General features: G+C 42.2%; 1 protein-coding gene and 1 long non-coding RNA gene across 2 annotated transcripts; one reads left to right on the forward strand and one right to left on the reverse strand.

Annotated features, from left to right (window-relative positions):
- Nucleotides 1-1,531: 1,531 nt before the first annotated feature.
- LOC124032229 lies at nt 1,532-11,400 on the forward strand. Its single transcript, XR_006838225.1, has 3 exons — nt 1,532-2,036; nt 9,987-10,088; nt 10,940-11,400. It is a non-coding gene; the product is annotated as an uncharacterized LOC124032229 (long non-coding RNA).
- LOC124032227 lies at nt 4,635-7,783 on the reverse strand. Its single transcript, XM_046344471.1, has 4 exons — nt 7,190-7,783; nt 6,632-6,752; nt 5,757-6,451; nt 4,635-5,326 (listed from the first exon to the last, which is right to left on the reverse strand). The coding sequence occupies exons 2-3, from the start codon at nt 6,728-6,730 to the stop codon at nt 5,759-5,761; spliced, it is 792 nt and encodes a 263-aa protein (XP_046200427.1). The 5' UTR covers nt 6,731-6,752; nt 7,190-7,783; the 3' UTR covers nt 4,635-5,326; nt 5,757-5,758.
- Nucleotides 11,401-18,359: the final 6,959 nt, after the last annotated feature.

Below are 18,359 nucleotides of genomic sequence, written 5' to 3' on the forward strand. Positions count from 1 at the left end.
TATCTAAAAGTCGCATTGTTTTGTTGTGAACACGGTTATTTAAGAAAAGTGTTTGATATAATCCCATGTCAATAAATATTTGAAGAAAAACCCCTTTCTAAATGTTATTGTGTATCTTATCATGCAACAAACTTGGTTTTACAGACATTACACTGAGGGGGGTGCAACTCAATATTAGGAATACGTTCCTAATGTTTAGTATATTTAGGCAATATGGTCCGAGGGGTTGTGGTGGGTTCTTAGGCTAGATGCATTGAATATCTCCGCTGGCGCAGATGTGGGTTCTCTAATTTGACCGAGAGGTCTTTCAAACAATCGTATGTCACACCCACAAGTCTACACCAATCAAAACTGAAATGGGGCGGGTATCTTCTCAACTCAGGGTGTGCAGGGGAAAAAGGCGCAGTTGCTTTCGATAACTGGTTAGGTAACAACACGGTAAACTCCTCGTTGTATTAACCAAAATGCTTTTCTTTTCCATTACATATTTTGGTTACATCAGAGGGCAACTGTACATTGACAGCGAATAAATAACTATTTTGCTACATCGAGGCTAACGAACGCTAAACAAACATGGCTACTAAAGCTAGCTGGCTAGCAAGACAGCAAAAAAGCTACAGTTCGCTTAATTTTCGGCTAAAAAAAAGAGGCTGGCCTGTTCCATGTTGCACGTGATTGGGTTTATGCAGGATCCCTCATTAAGGTCCGGAACAGTCATTCTGATTCCCATGTAAAATAGCACTTTGAGGTACAAACATAGCCATTTTTTTTTAAATGTTACGGATAAAAATGCTCAATTTAAGTACATTTTTTTCCTCAGGCCTAACCATAAATTAAGGTAGTTAGCAATAAGGTTAGCAGTGTAGTTAAGGTTAGTTTTAAAATCACGTTTGAATAGAATTTGTAGAAATAGGAAGGGTTTATGACTTTGTGGCTTTGGTAACTAGCCATGACCCTGAGTGGGCGGGGAGCTTATATTCTTGTGCTTGCCTTGACTGACAGCTCTTTGAAACGCCAATGTCAAGAAACTTGGATGCAGTTAAATACATTTTCAAGAAAATCTGGTGATGCATAAAGCAACTCGAACCACATTTTAAATGGCATTTTATTATACATCTCCAATTTGGTATCTCGTGATGTGGTTAACAGCAGCAATGACATGACAACTCCCGCAGTATAGCTATATTAACCACGCCCCTCTGCAAACATGCCTTCTCTGATTGGTTACAAGGCGGTACTTATTTAAATTCAGTAAGGGAATATTACGTTACCGTTTGTATATTAAAATGAGTGTTAGGATGAAACACCCTATCCTCTTAATAAACCCGCCTCCTGAATCCAAGAGTTTGACATGGGGAGGGGACCAGTAACTTTATGATTTTAACTTTTATCAATGTACAGTGTTCGCACAAAGTGCTTGAGGTTCTTAAAGTACTTGGATTTGGCACTCTGAAATTCAAGTAATAGAATACCTTAAATCAGACATTTTCTCAAGTTGAATTAAAATAAGAGAATAGAAAATGATCAAATATGTTAATCCGAAAAATATTAGAAATGTATTGGTTTTACGAATACATTTCCAGGCAGACGACAGTTTCATTTTCTCATGTGCTTTGCGCACTGGCTGCCAGGCAAGCTCGCTCATTCTACCCACACTGCCACATACACCGAACCCAAACCGGCTGTGCACATGCGCCATCGTGCATACATTTATGCTGTCCCCTCACCCTGACTACACCGATCGCTGCAAAATAAATGTAGAAATCTATGTTATTCAATAGCCCTTATGCACATTCCATGATTGAACGTTCTAAACACACATCATATCCGTTTTGGCAATTTCTGGTCAGTCTAGTTGTTATCGACGATATAACGTTACTACCACTATGTCGCAGTTTTTTACTAGGTGTCTTCAGGATTTGCCTCATTAATATTAATGATGTACATCGAATTGTTACATCAGCCTCCGAGACTCCAGCTAGCAAGAATGAAAAGGGGTTCAATATGTATATAGGAAGCTACAGACAACTATGAAGGTGAGTACCAAGTCAGTGATATAACGTTAGCTTGCTACAATCATTAGCTAGCTAATTTAAGTATTAACTGTAGCTAGCTAGTTACTTGGTAAAATGACGTAAGTTTGACAATCTACCAGAGAATGTGTATATTTTCGTTAGCTTGGTTAAGTTATGCTTGCTAACTATATTTGCTAGCTTAAAATAATTGTAATTCATGTCTTCTACACAGTATCTAACAAAGATACATTGACAGGGAGATCACCGTGAGGGCTGCCTGCCACAGGTCCATGAGGAAGAGTGAGAAGCTGCACAGCATGATAATATATAATAATATAATAATAATAGAGAGTAGGGAGTAGGGAAAGGTTATAGATAGCTTCTAGAGACCTTGTTAAACATCTCCTGTGAGACACTGTCATCATGGTCAAAATGTGTTGGAGACAGTGTCAACGTTTAATCTTATCAGTAGATCGATTTTAATGATGAGTCCCAATCCCAATTTAGAATTGCCCATTTAACAGGTTATTTGATAAATCAAATGTATTTATATAGCCCTTCTTACATCAGCTGATATATCAAAGTGCTGTACAGAAACCCAGCCTAAAACCCCAAACAGCAAGCAATGCAGGTGTAGAAGCACTGTGGCGAGGAAAAACTCCCTAGAAAGGCCAAAACCTAGAGAGGAACTAGGCTATGAGGTGTGGCCAGTCCTCTTCTGGCTGTTCCGGGTGGAGATAACAAAACATGGCCAAGATGTTCTATTGTTCATAAATGACCAGCATGGTCAAATAATAATAATCACAGTAGTTGTCAAAGGTGCAACAGGTCAGCATCTTAACAGGTCAGCACCTTAGGAGTAAATGTCAGTTGGCGTTTCATAGCCGATCATTAAGATTATCTCTACCGCTCCTGCTGTCTCTAGAGAGTTGAAAACAGCAGGTCTGGGACAGGTAGCACATCCGATGAACAGGTCAGGGTTCTATAGCCGCAGGCAGAACAGTTGAAACTGGAGCAGCAGCACGGCCAGGTGGACTGGGGACAGCAAGGAGTCATCATGCCAGGTAGTCCTGAGGCATGGTCCTTGGGCTCAGGTCCTCCGAGAGAAAGAAAGAGAGAATTAGAGCAGACATACTTAAATTCACATAGGACACTGGTGAGGTGAGGTACTCCAGATATAACAAACTAACCCTAGCCCCCAGACACAAACTACTGCAGCATAAATACTGGAGGCGGAGACAGGAGGGGTCAGGAGACACTGTGGCCCCATCCGATGATACCCCCAGACAGGGCAAACAGGAAGGATATAACCCAACCCACTTTGCCAAAGCACAGCCCCCACACCACTAGAGGGATATCTTCAACCACCAACTTACCATCCTCAGACAAGGCAGAGTATAGCCCACAAAGATCTCCGCCACGGCACAACCCAAGGTGGGGCGCCAACCCAGACAGGAAGATCACGTCAGTGACTCAACCCACTCAAGTGACTCACCCCTCCTAGGGACAGCATGAAAGAGCACCAGTAAGCCAGTGATTCAGCCCCTGTAATAGGGTTAGAGGCAGAGAATCCCAGTGGAGAGAGGGGAACCGGCCAGGCAGAGACAGCAAGGGCGGTTCGTTGTTCCAGAGTCTTTCCGTTCACCTTCACACTCCTGGGCCAGACTACACTCAATCATAGGACCCACTGAAGAGCTGAGTCTTCAGTAAAGACTTAAAGGTTGAGGCCGAGTCTGCGTCTCTCGCATGGGTAGGCAGACCATTCCAATAAAATGGAGCTCTATAGGAGAAAGCCCTGCCTCCAGCTGTTTGCTTAGAAATTCTAGGGACAAATAGGAGGCCTGCGTCTTGTGACTGTAGCGTACATATAGGTATGTACGGCAGGACCAAATCAGAAAGATGGGTAGGAACAAGCCCATGTAATGCTTTGTAGGTTAGCAGTAAAACCTTGAAATCAGCCATTGCCTTAACAGGAAGCCAGTGTAGGGAGGCTAGCACTGGAGTAATATGATCACATTTTTCAGTCCAGATTCTAGCAGCCGTATTTAGCACTAACTGAAGTTTATTTAGTGCTTTATCCGGGTAGCCTGAAAGTAGAGCATTGCAGTAGTCTAACCTAGAAGTAACAAGCATGGCTTAATTTTTCTGCATCATTTTTGGACAGAAAGTTTCTGATTTATGCAATGTTACGTAGATGGAAAAAAGTTGTCCTTGAAACAGTCTTGATATGTTGGTCAAAAGAGCGATCAGGGTCCAGAGTAACGCCATCAAGATTAATTGTCAGATTCAACAGAAGATCTCTTTGTTTCTTGGGACCTAGAACAAGCATCTCTGTTTCTTCCGAGTTTAAAAGTAGAAAGTTTGCAGCCATCCACTTCCTTATGTATGAAACACAGGTTTCTAGCGAGGGCAATTTTGGGGCTTCACCAAGTTTCATTGAAATGTACAGCTGTCTGTCATCCCCATAGCAGTGAAAGTTAACATTATGTTTTCGAATGACATCCAAGAGGTAAAATATATATTGAAAACAATTGTGGTCCTAAAACGGAACCTTGAGGAACACCGGAATTTACAGTTGATTTGTCAGAGGACAAACCATCCACAGAGACAAACTGATATCTTTCCGACAGATAAGATCTAAACCAGGCCAGAACATGTCCATGTAGACCAATTTGGGTTTCCAATCTCTCCAAAAGAATGTGGTGATCGATGGTATCAAAAGCAGCACTAAAGATCTGTTGATGCAGTGTTTGGTAGTTTTGTTACTGAAACACAAAGTATTCCTGTATAGTTAAATGAGCCCCTAGTTAAGAAGACTAGACACTTCTATATTTATTGTTATTCATTCTCACTTCAGTCTTTCATCACACTTATCTTCAGAGATGGTGTTAAAGCACTCCGTACCAGTGATAGTGGTTCAAAGCCACTGCTCCTGTGTTGCAGGAAGTGTTATGTGTATGCAGACCATGGAGATGAAGAGGGGGCTAGCCATGAAGCCAGTGGCTGTACAGGAGTACTGCACACTGAAGAATGTTAATTTCTTTCCGTGTGGCTTCATAGTGCACCCAAATGCTCCGTGGTTAGGATCCTCTCCAGATGGAATCATATTTGATCCCAGTGTAAGACCACACTTTGGACTCTTAGAGGTCAAGTGCCCAAATGTACCAAGTTATGTTGACTGCCCTTACCTGAAGATACAGAATGGAGAGCTGAAGTTGAGATCTCAGGCTTACTACTGGCAGGTGCAAGGTCAAATCCTTTTCACAGGTTGTAGCTGGTGTGACTTTGTCAGCTGTGCACAGGAGGACATCCTAGTTGAAAGGACATATTAAGATCTACAGGTTTCAAAAACTATAAGAGAGAAGGTTGACCACTTATTTGTACCACTACTTGCAGAAGTGTCTCTCGCACCTGAATGGATCCCCTGCATGGGTGCCAAATTTAGTGGTTTTATGAAAAATAAGTATTGATGTTCTTGTGAAGAAATCTACAGTAGAATAGATTTGTTTAAAAAAATGTTCAACAGTTCAGTTAATCAATTACACATCTTCAACATCGTATTCAATCTTGCATTCTGGTTATTCTGTGTTTACCTGATTTCTTCCCCCCACCCCTGTTACTCATTGCCTAATTAAAGCCAATACAAGCTCCACACAAACTGATATTCACTACAACACAAATTATTGATACATGTCATAGATAAACAAATTATTATTTTTCTGCTAGATAATAAACACGTACATTTACACTGGCTTGGCCCATGCTCTGACCAAAGGTCCATTTTGATAGTTGACCAACAGGCACGCCACTGCAAATAATTGGTTGATGCTGCCTGAGATGGTCAGGGGGATGACTGTGTCAAACAGCTTGTGCTCCTTTACTCTGCAGATCATTCTTTCAACATGCACTCTCAGCCTGGCAATGGATTGGGTCTCCCTAACCTCATGCGCTGGCATCTGTGTGCGTCTTGACAGAAAGGCTGGCCGGTAGACCTTGCACGGAACAATGTAATCTACGAGAAATCCCTTATTCACCATAATGGCCATGTCAGGGGTGAGTAAGGAAATCATTCCAGACTGCTTGAAGATCTCCTCGTCACTCACAGATTCAGCATACAACGATGACTCAAAAGTGACAGCTCCATGTGGTGACATTCCCAACATGCCCTTAAAGGTACAGTGTGACTTGTAGGAAGAAAACACCTCACTCTGCAGTAGTAGTGAAGATGGTGTCTGGCAGCGGAGTTCAGTGCAGTCGATCACTATCTGGGTGTCTGGATAGTCCTTGAACTCAGGTGGCAGGTGGGCTTTTACGGTTTTCTTGGGGATCCATATCCGTGCTGATCCAAGCAGACAGTAGAGGAAGTTGGACCAAGAGATGATAATCCGGCTCACTGTCAATTGGTGGATGCTGAACCGATGGGCTAAGTCCTTCTGCTTCAGACCCAGAAACATAAACAAGAAGAACTCGTCGATTGATGGCAGTGTCTGAACTTAAAGAAACCCATTTTAGTACAATAGTCCTTATATTCGGTCCATAACATAAAGTAAATCATGTTTAACAATTACAGTAAGAACAAATAATATACTCAAGTATTTAATGAAGTTGTCCCTTACCGGTTTTCTTCGAGTAACACTTGTTTCAGATGGATTGGTGCTTGTGACTCTTATAAACTTGGTCTCTGCTGCCCGCTCAACCAAGTGCCAGAAGGCCATCAGGTGGGTGTAGCTTGCAAATCTAAAGATGAACCCAGTGTATTTGAATACCAAAAAAGCTCATTACTGTTATTGTCCATCTTCTCTAAGCACTAGACATGACCTAGCTGCTATTGTAGCCTCGTTTCTTGTTACTGCAATTCGTACTGTAATTCACAGCAGCTATCAACACAGCAGTGAATTTGTTTTAAATGTTCTGTTATTTAACACGGAAAGTGGACTAAGAACCAAATCTTATTTGAAGCAACGACCTGGGAGCATTTTTGGGGGTTAACTGAAAACTAATGTAAAGACAATATACATTCAATGTGCCTACTTAGGCTAAGATATGCTAGCCTAATTTCAAATAACAATGAACATGTACTTAAAGGTAAGATGGACTTTGGGATAATAATACTAATAATTAATAGTAAATAATAAACAATAGTAATGCTGGATAATAATAAACCATTACTGTACCGTGTAAAAACGTATATCCTCGTCAGAACCAGCAAATCGCTGTAGACTAAAGCCGCGTTGGGTGGTCAGTTTCTCCAGCTTGGCTCGAAGCTCCTCAATTTCTCTTGTCCAGGGCTGCGGGTTCAGGGACTGCACAGTAATCATGGGTCTGGACCCCATCAGAGACGGCACAGTCCATAGGCAGCGCACCTTGTTCTTCATCCCCCTCAGTCGGAGCAGGAGGTTTCTGTCTTCTTTCCCAAACACCAGGTCTCTTTTTAATGTGCCTGTTCCACGAAAAGACAGTAGGAACAACACACTTTTTAGGTATTGTCCCCCCCCCATTTTTCCCTCAACTAAGTCACTTTCGACAAAATGTCACCTTTGTGTGTTTGGTGACCGTAAAGTTGTCAAAACGTACTGCCACCAACCACCTTTTTCTGAGCTCTACATTGACCAGGAAACAATGGAAGCTCACAATACCATGACATTTGGAACAGCAAGCTAGCTAAATAGGACAAATTAGCTAGGAAGTGCAAGCTAACTAGCTAAAATTGCCATAAATGTGTCATGCTTTTCGACCTGTCCCCAAATGAATGTAATTGGTTCAGTTTGTTTTTATATTTTAACCTGCATGTTGTGATCGTGTTTGGTGTAGGGGGACAAAATAAATGTTTGCACGATGGCGCATGTGCACAGCTGGTGTGGGTTCAGTGTTAGCCAGGCAGGTACAGAACTGACTGATTAGGCGCCTCCAAGCATCACATTGTTAGCTAAAATGCAGGGCAAATGCAGATTCAGTTCTGCCTTGCAGGATATTGATGTTTAGGAATGGCTTTGCCAGACCCATCCAGCGACGTAGTGGAGGGTAAATAGCGTTTGCGCTATTTTTTTATAATCCTGTGTAGCTCAGTTGGTACAGCATGGCGCTTGCAATGCCAGGGCTGTGGGTTCGATTTCCACTGGGCACCAGTACTAAAATGTATGCAGTCATTACTGTACATCACTCTGGAGAAGAGTGTCTGCTAAATGACCAAAATGTACATTTGTGAAATGGCATTTACTCGCCTCTTTTATTTTAATTATCGTTTATCCACGTATTATTGCCTTGATCTGAGTTCTAATCTCGCCTACCTATGCGAGTAGACCACGACATAGGCCAAGAGGTGAAACAAACTACTTTAAACCAGACTTTTAGTGGCAAATGGTAGAGACGCTGCTGACAGTGGGATTTTTTTTTCACATCCCTCAACATACATACACCGTAGCCAAATACATTAAACTCAGTTTTTCACAATTCCTGACAATTAATCATAGTAAAAAAATCCCTTAATTAGGTCAGTTAGGATCACCACTTTATTTTAAGAATGTGAAATGTAAGAATGATAGAAGAGGGATTTTATTTCAGCTCTTATTTCTTTCATCACAATCCCAGTGGGTCAGAAGTTTAAATACACTCAATTAGTATTTGGTAGCATTGCCTTTAAATTTGGATCAAATGTTTCAGGTAGCCTTCCACAAGCTTCCCACAATAAGTTGGGTGAATTTTGGCCCATTCCGCCTGATGTAACTGAGTCAGGTTTGTAGGCCCCCTTGCTCGCACACGTTTTTTCAGTTCTGCCCACAATGTTTTTTATAGGATTGAGGTCAGGGCTTTGTGATAGCCATTCCAATACCTTGACTTTATTGTCCTTAAGCCATTATGCCACATTTTGCCACCCCCTTGCATCATGGTTGGGATGGTGTACTTCGGCTTGCAAGTCTCCCCCTTTTTCCTCCAAACATAACGATGGTCATTATGGCCAAACCTATTCTATTTTTGTTTCATCCCAGAGGACATTTCTCCAAAATGTATGATCTTTGTCTCCATGTGCAATTGCAAACCGTAGTTTTTTTTTTTTTTATGGCGGTTTTTGGAGCAGTGGCTTCTTCCTCGCTGAGTGGCTTCAGGTTATGTCGATGTAGGACTCGTTTTACTGTGGATATACAGTGGGGCAAACAAGTATTTAGTCAGCCACCAATTGTGCAAGTTCTCCCACTTAAGATGAGAGGCGTGTAATTTTCATCATAGGTACACTTCAACTATGACAGACAAAATGAGGGGGAAAAAATCCAGAAAATCACATTGTAGGATTTTTTATGAATTTATTTGCAAATTATGGTGGAAAATAAGTATTTGGTCACCTACAAACAAGCAAGATTTCTGGTTCTCACAGACCTGTAACTTCTTTAAGAGGCTCCTCTGTCCTCCACTCGTTACCTGTATTAATGGCACCTGTTTGAACTTGTTATCAGTATAAAAGCTCCTGTCCACAACCTCAAACAGTCACACTTTAAACTCCACTATTGCCAAGACCAAAGAGCTGTCAAAGGACACCAGAAACAAAATTGTAGACCTGCACCAGGTTAGGAAGACTGAATCTACAATAGGTAAGCAGCTTGGTTTGAAGAAATCAACTGTGGGAGCAATTATTAGGAAATGGAAGACCACTGACAATCTCCCTCGATCTGGGGCTCCACGCAAGATTTCACCCCGTGGGGTCAAAATGATCACAAGAACGGTGAGCAAAAATCCCAGAATCACATGGGGGGACATAGTGAATTACCTGCAGAGAGCTGGGACCAAAGTAACAAAGCCTATCATCAGTGACACACTACGCCGCCAGGGACTCAAATCCTGCAGTGCCAGACGTGTCCCCCTGCTTAAGCCAGTACATGTCCAGGCCCGTCTTTTTAAGTGGGAGAACTTGCACAATTGGTTGCTGACTAAATACTTTTTTTGCCCCACTGTAAATACTTTTGTACCTGTTTCCTCCAGCATCTTCACGAGGTCCTTTGCTGTTGTTCTGGGATTGATTTGCACTGTTCGCACCAAAGTACGTTCATCTCTAGGACAAAGAACGCGCCTTTCTCCTGAGCGGTAAGACGGCTGCGTGGTCCCATGGTGTTTATACTTGCATACTATTGTTTGGTGCCTTCAGGTGTTTGGAAATTGCTCCCAAGGATGAACCAGACTTCAATTTTTTTTTCTGAGGTCTTGGCTGATTTATTTTGATTTTCCCATGATGTCAAGCAAAGAGGCACTGAGTTTGAAGGTAGGCCTTGAAATACATCCACAGGTACACCTCCAATTGACTCAGATGATGTCAATTAGCCTATCAGAAGCTTCTACAGTTGGTATTTTATTGTTTAAAGAAAGTGTTCTTTTATAAAGTATTTGCTTTACTGCATTGTTGGTTAAGGGCTTGTAAGTAAAGCACTTCACTGTAAGGTCTACACGTGTATTCAGCGCATGTCAAACATAACGTTTGATTTGATATCTTGTTTTGAGGTGTTTCGACTGATTTCACTTCTATGCTAGCTAACTTACTAACAATTTATTTGAGAGATGGGTGCTCATTGTGCAAATGTATATATGTTTTCAATAAACATTTGGAGACTAAATATAGTTTGTTAACAATCTAAGCTAACCCTGTCTGTTTTGCCCCAATGTTCCGCATGCATCGGTTTTGTTGGTAAATAACCAACCCGTCTATAGCACCGTAAAACCACTCTGCTTGACCTTCCATGTACAATACAGTGCCAGTAGAGGGTACAGTGTGATATTTTGCTGCAGACTGCACAGATAGTTTGCCATATTTTGTGAATAACTTGTTAGCAAATGCATATGAAACCTCTGTTCAATATGTATTTTGTGTTCAACTTGAAGCTGAAGTTTTTGTTTGAAGATTTTCATCTTTTTTGCCCTGTTATTGTGTGTTCTCTCTACAGGTCCGTACAGTGATATCCAACCAGAGGTGTGTCTTCTACGTGGAGGGGACCCGCTGCTCTAACCATTTTATCCCAATGACACGACACTGCATCTCTCGTATCCGTCATAGTATGATCTATGATCCATCATGGGTTGATTTTAAAATGTGCACGAGTACAATAACTTACATGGACTTATGTAAGTTATTAATGCTCTTTGTGGCAAAACCTACAACATAAGCTTGGATGTTGCCATGTTAACCAGCCAGCCTCGCTACTTCTTGGACATTTGTGCCCTTCAAATTCTTACATGTGCTTGAACTGAAGAAGATGCACCTGCATTTTCACACTCCCTCTTATTGTAAACGTGGCCTTAAATCAAGTCTGGCAGCTTGTTGTAGCTGCAATCAAGTTGTAGAAACATCAAGGATGATCAATGGAAATGATGCACCTGAGCTCATTTTCGAGACTCATAGCAAAGGGTCACTTATGTAAATAAAGTATTTCTGTATTGTATTTTTTAATAAATTTGCTAAAATATCTAAACCCGTTTTTGCTTTGTCACTATGGAGTATTGTGTGTAGATTGATGAGTCAACAGTAGTTTAATCAACTTTAGAATAAGGCTGTAATGTAACAAAATGTGTGGAAAAGTCAAGGGGTCTGAATACTTTCTGAATGCACTGTATAGTCACCAAGAGTAAGCTGAACATAATGACTGATGTAGCAAGTGATTCAGCTGTTGATTTAGCATGTTTTTCCAAGAATCAATAAACCCTGATTTAATTCAAAGTAAAGCTATTGTAAATGAGGTACAGAGTATCGTTGTACAAAACCAATCAACCTTGTAAATAATTTGCACCTTCCCACTTTTCATACAAGTACCCAAATACTGTTATTGTAGTGAGCTTGTGTGACGTAACGCTGGTAATCGCTGCATAAGTAATTCATAGTGTAATTATATTAAGTTTATTGGTATGTGGTAATTGTAGTAACCCTGATAATCTCCATGTTATGTGTTACTAACTGGTCGATGTTTGTTTCTGTTTAACTTCTTAATGCCATATGCATCTATGGAAATGAAATAACATCCTATAGACTTAATATCCTAGATCTAATAGTCACGGTCTGATGGTGTTTTCCACAAAGATGCAATCCAATACTTTATTTAATTACGTGTTTATCCTTGACCATAAGACTAAGACATCTACAAGGACAGTAACCAGGTACTGTTTAACATGTGTCCTGGGCTAAAAGATGTTCTGTGTGATAGGCCGGTCCACATGGGCCAGTCTGAGGAGCCTCGCTGCCCCCTGCATCTCTGCCTGCCGCCCCCCATGTACCGGCCTGAACAGCAGACAGCCCTGGCCCCAGAGCAGCTGGATGCAGTACTACCCAGAGACATGTACCTGAGTGCTGCAGCGTTACAGCCCACGGAGAGCCTGCCGCTAGAGCTCAGCGACGTACGTAAAGTCTGACTCCCACCAAGTTTCCTGCTCTTATGATATATCCATAATATAATAATTAAACCATGGCTAATATACCCAGATTTTTTTTTCAACTGATTTTCACCCCAAATATTAATTTACACTCTCCCTAATCAAGTCTGGTAGCTTGTTATAGCTGTTCAGATCCAAACCGGGACAACGTTAACCTCATCCCATGGTCTGCAGGTTTCCCCCCTTATTAACAAAGGGGATAGTCAATTCAGTTGGAAGGAATAAACACCTCTATTCCTCAAAGGTTCACCCCCAAACTGTCTAAGATGTTGCGTGTTTTGACTCCCATGTTTTAAGTGTTATACACTCTGGTGGGGAATGCGCATGAGTGCAACTGCACTGAAAATGCAAACCTCTGCTCAAAGCTACTTCCTGCCTTTGCAACACAGCTGTCTAACGTGCTGACCACACTGCAAGCGTTGAATAACATGTATGTGTACATTCTGTTTTACAATTTTATCCAAACTGCTCGCCCGCATCAATTAGCATCTGCGTAGCCAGGCACTAATATATTACTTGGTTCTATTTTTTATATTTGTGCGCTGCAAGTTCGTCCTCTCCCATCTCCTCATTGGGTTTTAGGAGCATATACCCGTGTGGGGGATTCAAAGATGAACTGAGGTCCACATTCAAGTCCAGTTGGTGGTGGTAATGCACCTTTAAAGTTAGAATGTGTTAATAAATTAACCATGACCGTCTCCAGGATTTGCACATGATTTCTCGCTTGATTTCCTGGGATGCCAGACAAAACCCAATATAAAAGTTCAGGCTTTTTTTTAAAGGCATGAATACAAACTTAAATGATGGGTCTTTGATACCAAAATAGCTTCTAAAATACTTTGATACTAAAATAACACTTTGCTACACACACCTCCTAGAACAGCGTTAACAAGGCTTACAGTTTGGTTGTACATTCTCACAAAAATCTGCCTTTTACTTTCCCTGCAGCCTATTTAGCTGTATTAATCTACTTTGAGGAATATAAACTTCTTGCAGCATATGTCCTCCACCCCATCTGTTAATTTCCTGTTGGACACCCGACTACATCCAGGTCCTATGTCCATCCTGACGTGTCACACAGCCTTGGCCCTGGAGAACCAGGCTATCAGGGCCATTGCTGAGGCCCCAAAGGACTTCCTGACCAGGGCTGAGCTGGACACCTCAGGACACGACGACTCGGCTGACATGGAGCTCTGTGAGAGAGAGATGGTCTATAGAGGACCAGGTGAGATGTCATGTTTAATTCTTGATAATGATTGTGGACCAGTAGCCTTGTGAAACCAGTCAGACCTGTCTATAATGGAATGGGAAGCGCAAAAATCAGGCTGGTCCTACGTGGCTAGTGGACCAGATCCCTATATAGGTGTTTGTCTACCATTGTATTATGGTACTCTGCATCAACCCTCTTTAGCTGCAGCACTGTCAAAGCTGTTAAATTATACATTGACATTTTAGTCATTTAGCAGATGCTCTTGTCCAGAGCGACTTACAGGAGCAATTAGGGTTGGGTTAAATTCGGAAGACACATTTCAGTTGAATGCATTCAATTGTACAACTGACTAGGTTATCCCCCTTTCCCAAGTAGGGTTAAGTGCCTTGCTGAAGGCCACATCAACAGAATTTTCACCTAGTTGGCTCAGTGATTCGAACCAGGGACCCTACGGTTACTGGCCCAACACTCTTAACTGCTAGGCTACCAGCGCAACAATAATTGTACATTGTTAAAGTAACCGTACTCCATAGAACAGTACATTGCTCTTAGTCATAGTCTTAGTTACTGTACAGTGCATTCAGAAAATTTTCAGACTGAGTTTTTTTCCACAGCCTTATTCTAAAATTGATTAAGTAGTTTTTCCCCCCTCAATCTACACTACCTGAATGACAAAGCAAAAACAGATTTTTCTAAATTTGATCTAATGTATAAAATAAATGGAAACATGACATTGACATAAGTATTCATATCCTTTTCTCAGTACTTTGTTGAAGCGTCTTTGGCAGCGATTACAGCCTCGAGTCTTGGGTATGTGGCTACAAGCTTGAGACACCTGTATTTGGGGAGATTCTCCTCTGCAGAATTCTCAAGTTCTTGTCAGGTTGGATGGGGAGTGTCGCTGTACTGCTATTTTCAGGTCTCTCCAGAGATGTTCGATTGGGTTCAAGTCCGGGCTCTGACTGGGCAACTCAAGGACATTCAGAGACATGTCCTGAAGCCACTCCTGTGTTGTTCTGGCTGTGTGCTTAGGGTCGTTGTCCTGTTGGAAGGTGAATTTTCGCCCCAGTCTGAGGTCCTGAGTCTCCCAGTCCCTACCTCCGATAAAAAATATCTACAGCAGGATGCTGCCACTACCTTGCTTCACCTCCAGACATGACGCTTGGCATTCAGGGCAAGAGTTCAATCTTGGTTTCATCAGGCCAGAGAGTCTTGTTTCTCATGGTCTGAGAGTCCTTTTGGTGCCTTTTGGCAAACTCCAAGCGGGCTGTTGTGTCTTTTACTGAGGATTGGCATCCGTCTGACCACTCTACCATAAAGGCCTGATTGGTGGAGTGCTGCATAGATGGTTGTCCTTCTGGAGCTCTGTCAGTGACCCTCAGGTTCTTGGTCACCTCCCTGACCAAGGCCCTTCTCCCTTGATTGCTCAGTTTGGCCAGCTCTATGAAGAGTCTTTGGAACCACAAACTTCTTCCATTTAAAAGTGTGTTCTTGGACCTTCAATGCTGCAGAAATATTTTGGTACCATTCCCCAGATTTGTGCCTCGACACAATCTTGTCTCAGAGGTCTACGGACAATTCCTTCAACCTAATGGCTTGGTTTTTGCTCTGACATGCACTGTCATCTGTGGGACCTTAGACAGGTGTGTGTGCCTTTCCAAATCATGCCCAATCAATTGAATTTACCACAGGTGGACTCCCATCAAGTTGTAGAAACATCAAGGTTGATCAATGGAAACCGGATGCATCTGAGCTCAATATTTAGATCAGTTTTAGATCACCTACTCATTCAAGGGATTTTCTTTATTTTACTATTTTCTACATTGTAGAATAATAGAAGACATCAAAACTATGAAATAACACATAAATCAAGTGTTAAACGAAATCAAAATACATTTTAGATTTGAGAATTCAAATAGCCACCCTTTGCCTTTGACAGCTTTGCACACTCTTGGCATTCCCTCAACCAGCTTCACCTGGAATGCTTTTCCAACAGCCTTGAAGGAGTTCCCACGTATGTGGAGCACTTGTTGGCTGCTTTTCCTTCACTCACATTTACATTTACATTTAAGTCATTTAGCAGACGCTCTTATCCAGAGCGACTTACAAATTGGTGCATTCACCTTATGACATCCAGTGGGACAGTCACTTAACAATAGTGCATCTAAAACTTAGGGGGGGTGGGGTGAGAGGGATTACTTAACCTATCCTAGGTATTCCTTAAAGAGGTGGGGTTTCAGGTGTCTCCGGAAGGTGGTGATTGACTCCACTGTCCTGGCGTCGTGAGGGAGTTTGTTCCACCATTGGGGGGCCAGGGCAGCGAACAGTTTTGACTGGGCTGAGCGGGAGCTGTACTTCCTCAGTGGTAGGGAGGCGAGCAGGCCAGAGGTGGATGAACGCAGTGCCCTTGTTTGGGTGTAGGGCCTGATCAGAGCCTGGAGGTACTGAGGTGCCGTTCCCCTCACAGCTCCGTAGGCAAGCACCATGGTCTTGTAGCGGATGCGAGCTTCAACTGGAAGCCAATCTCAATTGGGTTGAGGTCGGGGGGATTGTGGAGGCCAGGTCACCTGATGCAGCACTCCATCACGCTCCTTGGTCAAATAGCCCTTACACAGCCTGGAGGTGTGTTGGGTCATTGTGCTGTTGGAAAAACAAATGATAATCCCACTAAGCCCAAACCAGATGGGATGGCGTATCGCTGCAGAATGCTGTGGTAGCCATGCTGGTTAAGTGTGCCTTGAATTCTAAATAAATCACAGACAGTGTCACCAGCAAAGTACCCCCACACCATAACACCACCTCCTCCATGCTTTACGGTGGAAAATAAAAGTGCGGAGATCATCCGTTTACCCACACCACGTCTCACAAAGACACGGCAATTGGATCCATAAATCTCTCATTTGGATCATCGGAACAAAGGACAAATTGAAGCAAATGTCCATTGCTCGTGTTTCTTGCCCAAACAAGTCTCTTCTAATTGGTGTACTTTTAGTAGTGGTTTCTATGCAGCAACTCGACCATGAAGGCCTGACTCCGTCTCCTCTGAACAGTTGATGTTGATGTCTGTTACTTGAACTCTGAAGCATTTATTTGGGCTGCAATTTCTGAGGTTGGCAAGTCTAATGACAGCAGAGGTAACTCTGGGTCTTCCATTCCTGTGGCGGTCCAGTTTCATCATAGCGCTTGATGTTGTTTTTTTTGCGACTGCACTTGAAGAACTTTCTTAAAGTAATGGACTGTCATTTCTCTTTGCTTATTTGAGCTGCTTTTGTCATAATATGGATTTGGACTTTTACCAAATAGGGCAGTCTTCTGTATATCCCCCCTATCTTGTCACAACACAACTGATTGGCTCAAACTCATTAAGAAGGAAATCAATTCTACAAATTAACTTTTAACCAGGCACACCTGTTATTTGAAATAGATTCCAGGTGACTACCTCATTAAGCTGGTTGAGAGAATGCTAAGAGTGTGACAGCTTTGAATAGGGTGGCTGTTTGAAGAATCTCAAATATAAAGTATGTTTTTTTTGCTACTACACGATTCCATATGTTTAGACGTCTTCACTATTATTCTACAATGTAGAACATAGTCAAAATAAAGAAAAACCCTTGAATGAGTAGGTGTTCTAAAACTTTTGACCAGTAGGGTATCTGTTTTTAATTTTGAATACATTTGCACACATTTCTAAACTTTTTATTTATTTTTTTGCTTTGTCATTGTGGTATTGATGATTTATTTTTTATTTAATCAATTTTCGAATAAGGCTGTAACAAAATTTGGAAAAAGGGAAGGGGTCTGAATACTTTCCGAATGCACTGAATGTTGAAGAAAATATTTCAACACCATAGGAACAGACTATGGAAATTGTCTTTGTCTGAACTGCATTTCTTCTTGTTCTCTCCAGATTGTCATGGAGGTGATGGGGAACCTACAGGAAACTCAACAGAACTGGACCATGTTGCTGCAGATGAGGAGATATTTACCTCAACCTATGTTCTAATGGGTTGAAAAGACCAAATCCCACCCATATAAAAAAAAAGACATGTCGAATTCCAGCAACCGTGCCTGACCTCACTAATGCTCTTATTTGTATTTGACTAGGCAAATCAGTTAACAACAAATTCTTATTTTCAAGACTGTTTAACTGCCTTGTTTGGGGGCAGAACGACAGCTCGGGGATTCGATCTTGCAACCTTTCGGTTACTAGTCCAACGCTCTAACCACTAGGCTACCTGCCGCCTCTTGTGGCTGTATGGATCAAGACCCCACAGCAATGTTCCAACATCTAGTGGAAAGCCTTCCCAGAAGAGTGGAGGCTGTTATAGCAGCAAAGGGGGGGGGACTCCATATTAATGCACATTTACATTTAAGTCATTTAGCAGACGCTCTTATCCAGAGCGACTTACAAATTGGTGCATTCACCTTATGACATCCAGTAGAACAGTCACATTACAATAGTGCATCTAAATCTTAAAGGGGGGGGGGGTGAGAAGGATTACTTATCCTATCCTAGGTATTCCTTAAAGAGGTGGGGTTTCAGGTGTCTCCGGAAGGTGGTGATTGACTCCGCTGTCCTGGCGTCGTGAGGGAGTTTGTTCCACCATTGGGGGGCCAGAGCAGCGAACAGTTTTGACTGGGCTGAGCGGGACTGTACTTCCTCAGTGGTAGGGAGGCGAGCAGGCCAGAGGTGGATGAACGCAGTGCCCTTGTTTGGGTGTAGGGCCTGATCA

This window comes from Oncorhynchus gorbuscha, linkage group LG03 (genome assembly GCF_021184085.1).
Source record: "Oncorhynchus gorbuscha isolate QuinsamMale2020 ecotype Even-year linkage group LG03, OgorEven_v1.0, whole genome shotgun sequence".
Taxonomy (NCBI): Eukaryota; Metazoa; Chordata; class Actinopteri; order Salmoniformes; family Salmonidae; genus Oncorhynchus; species Oncorhynchus gorbuscha.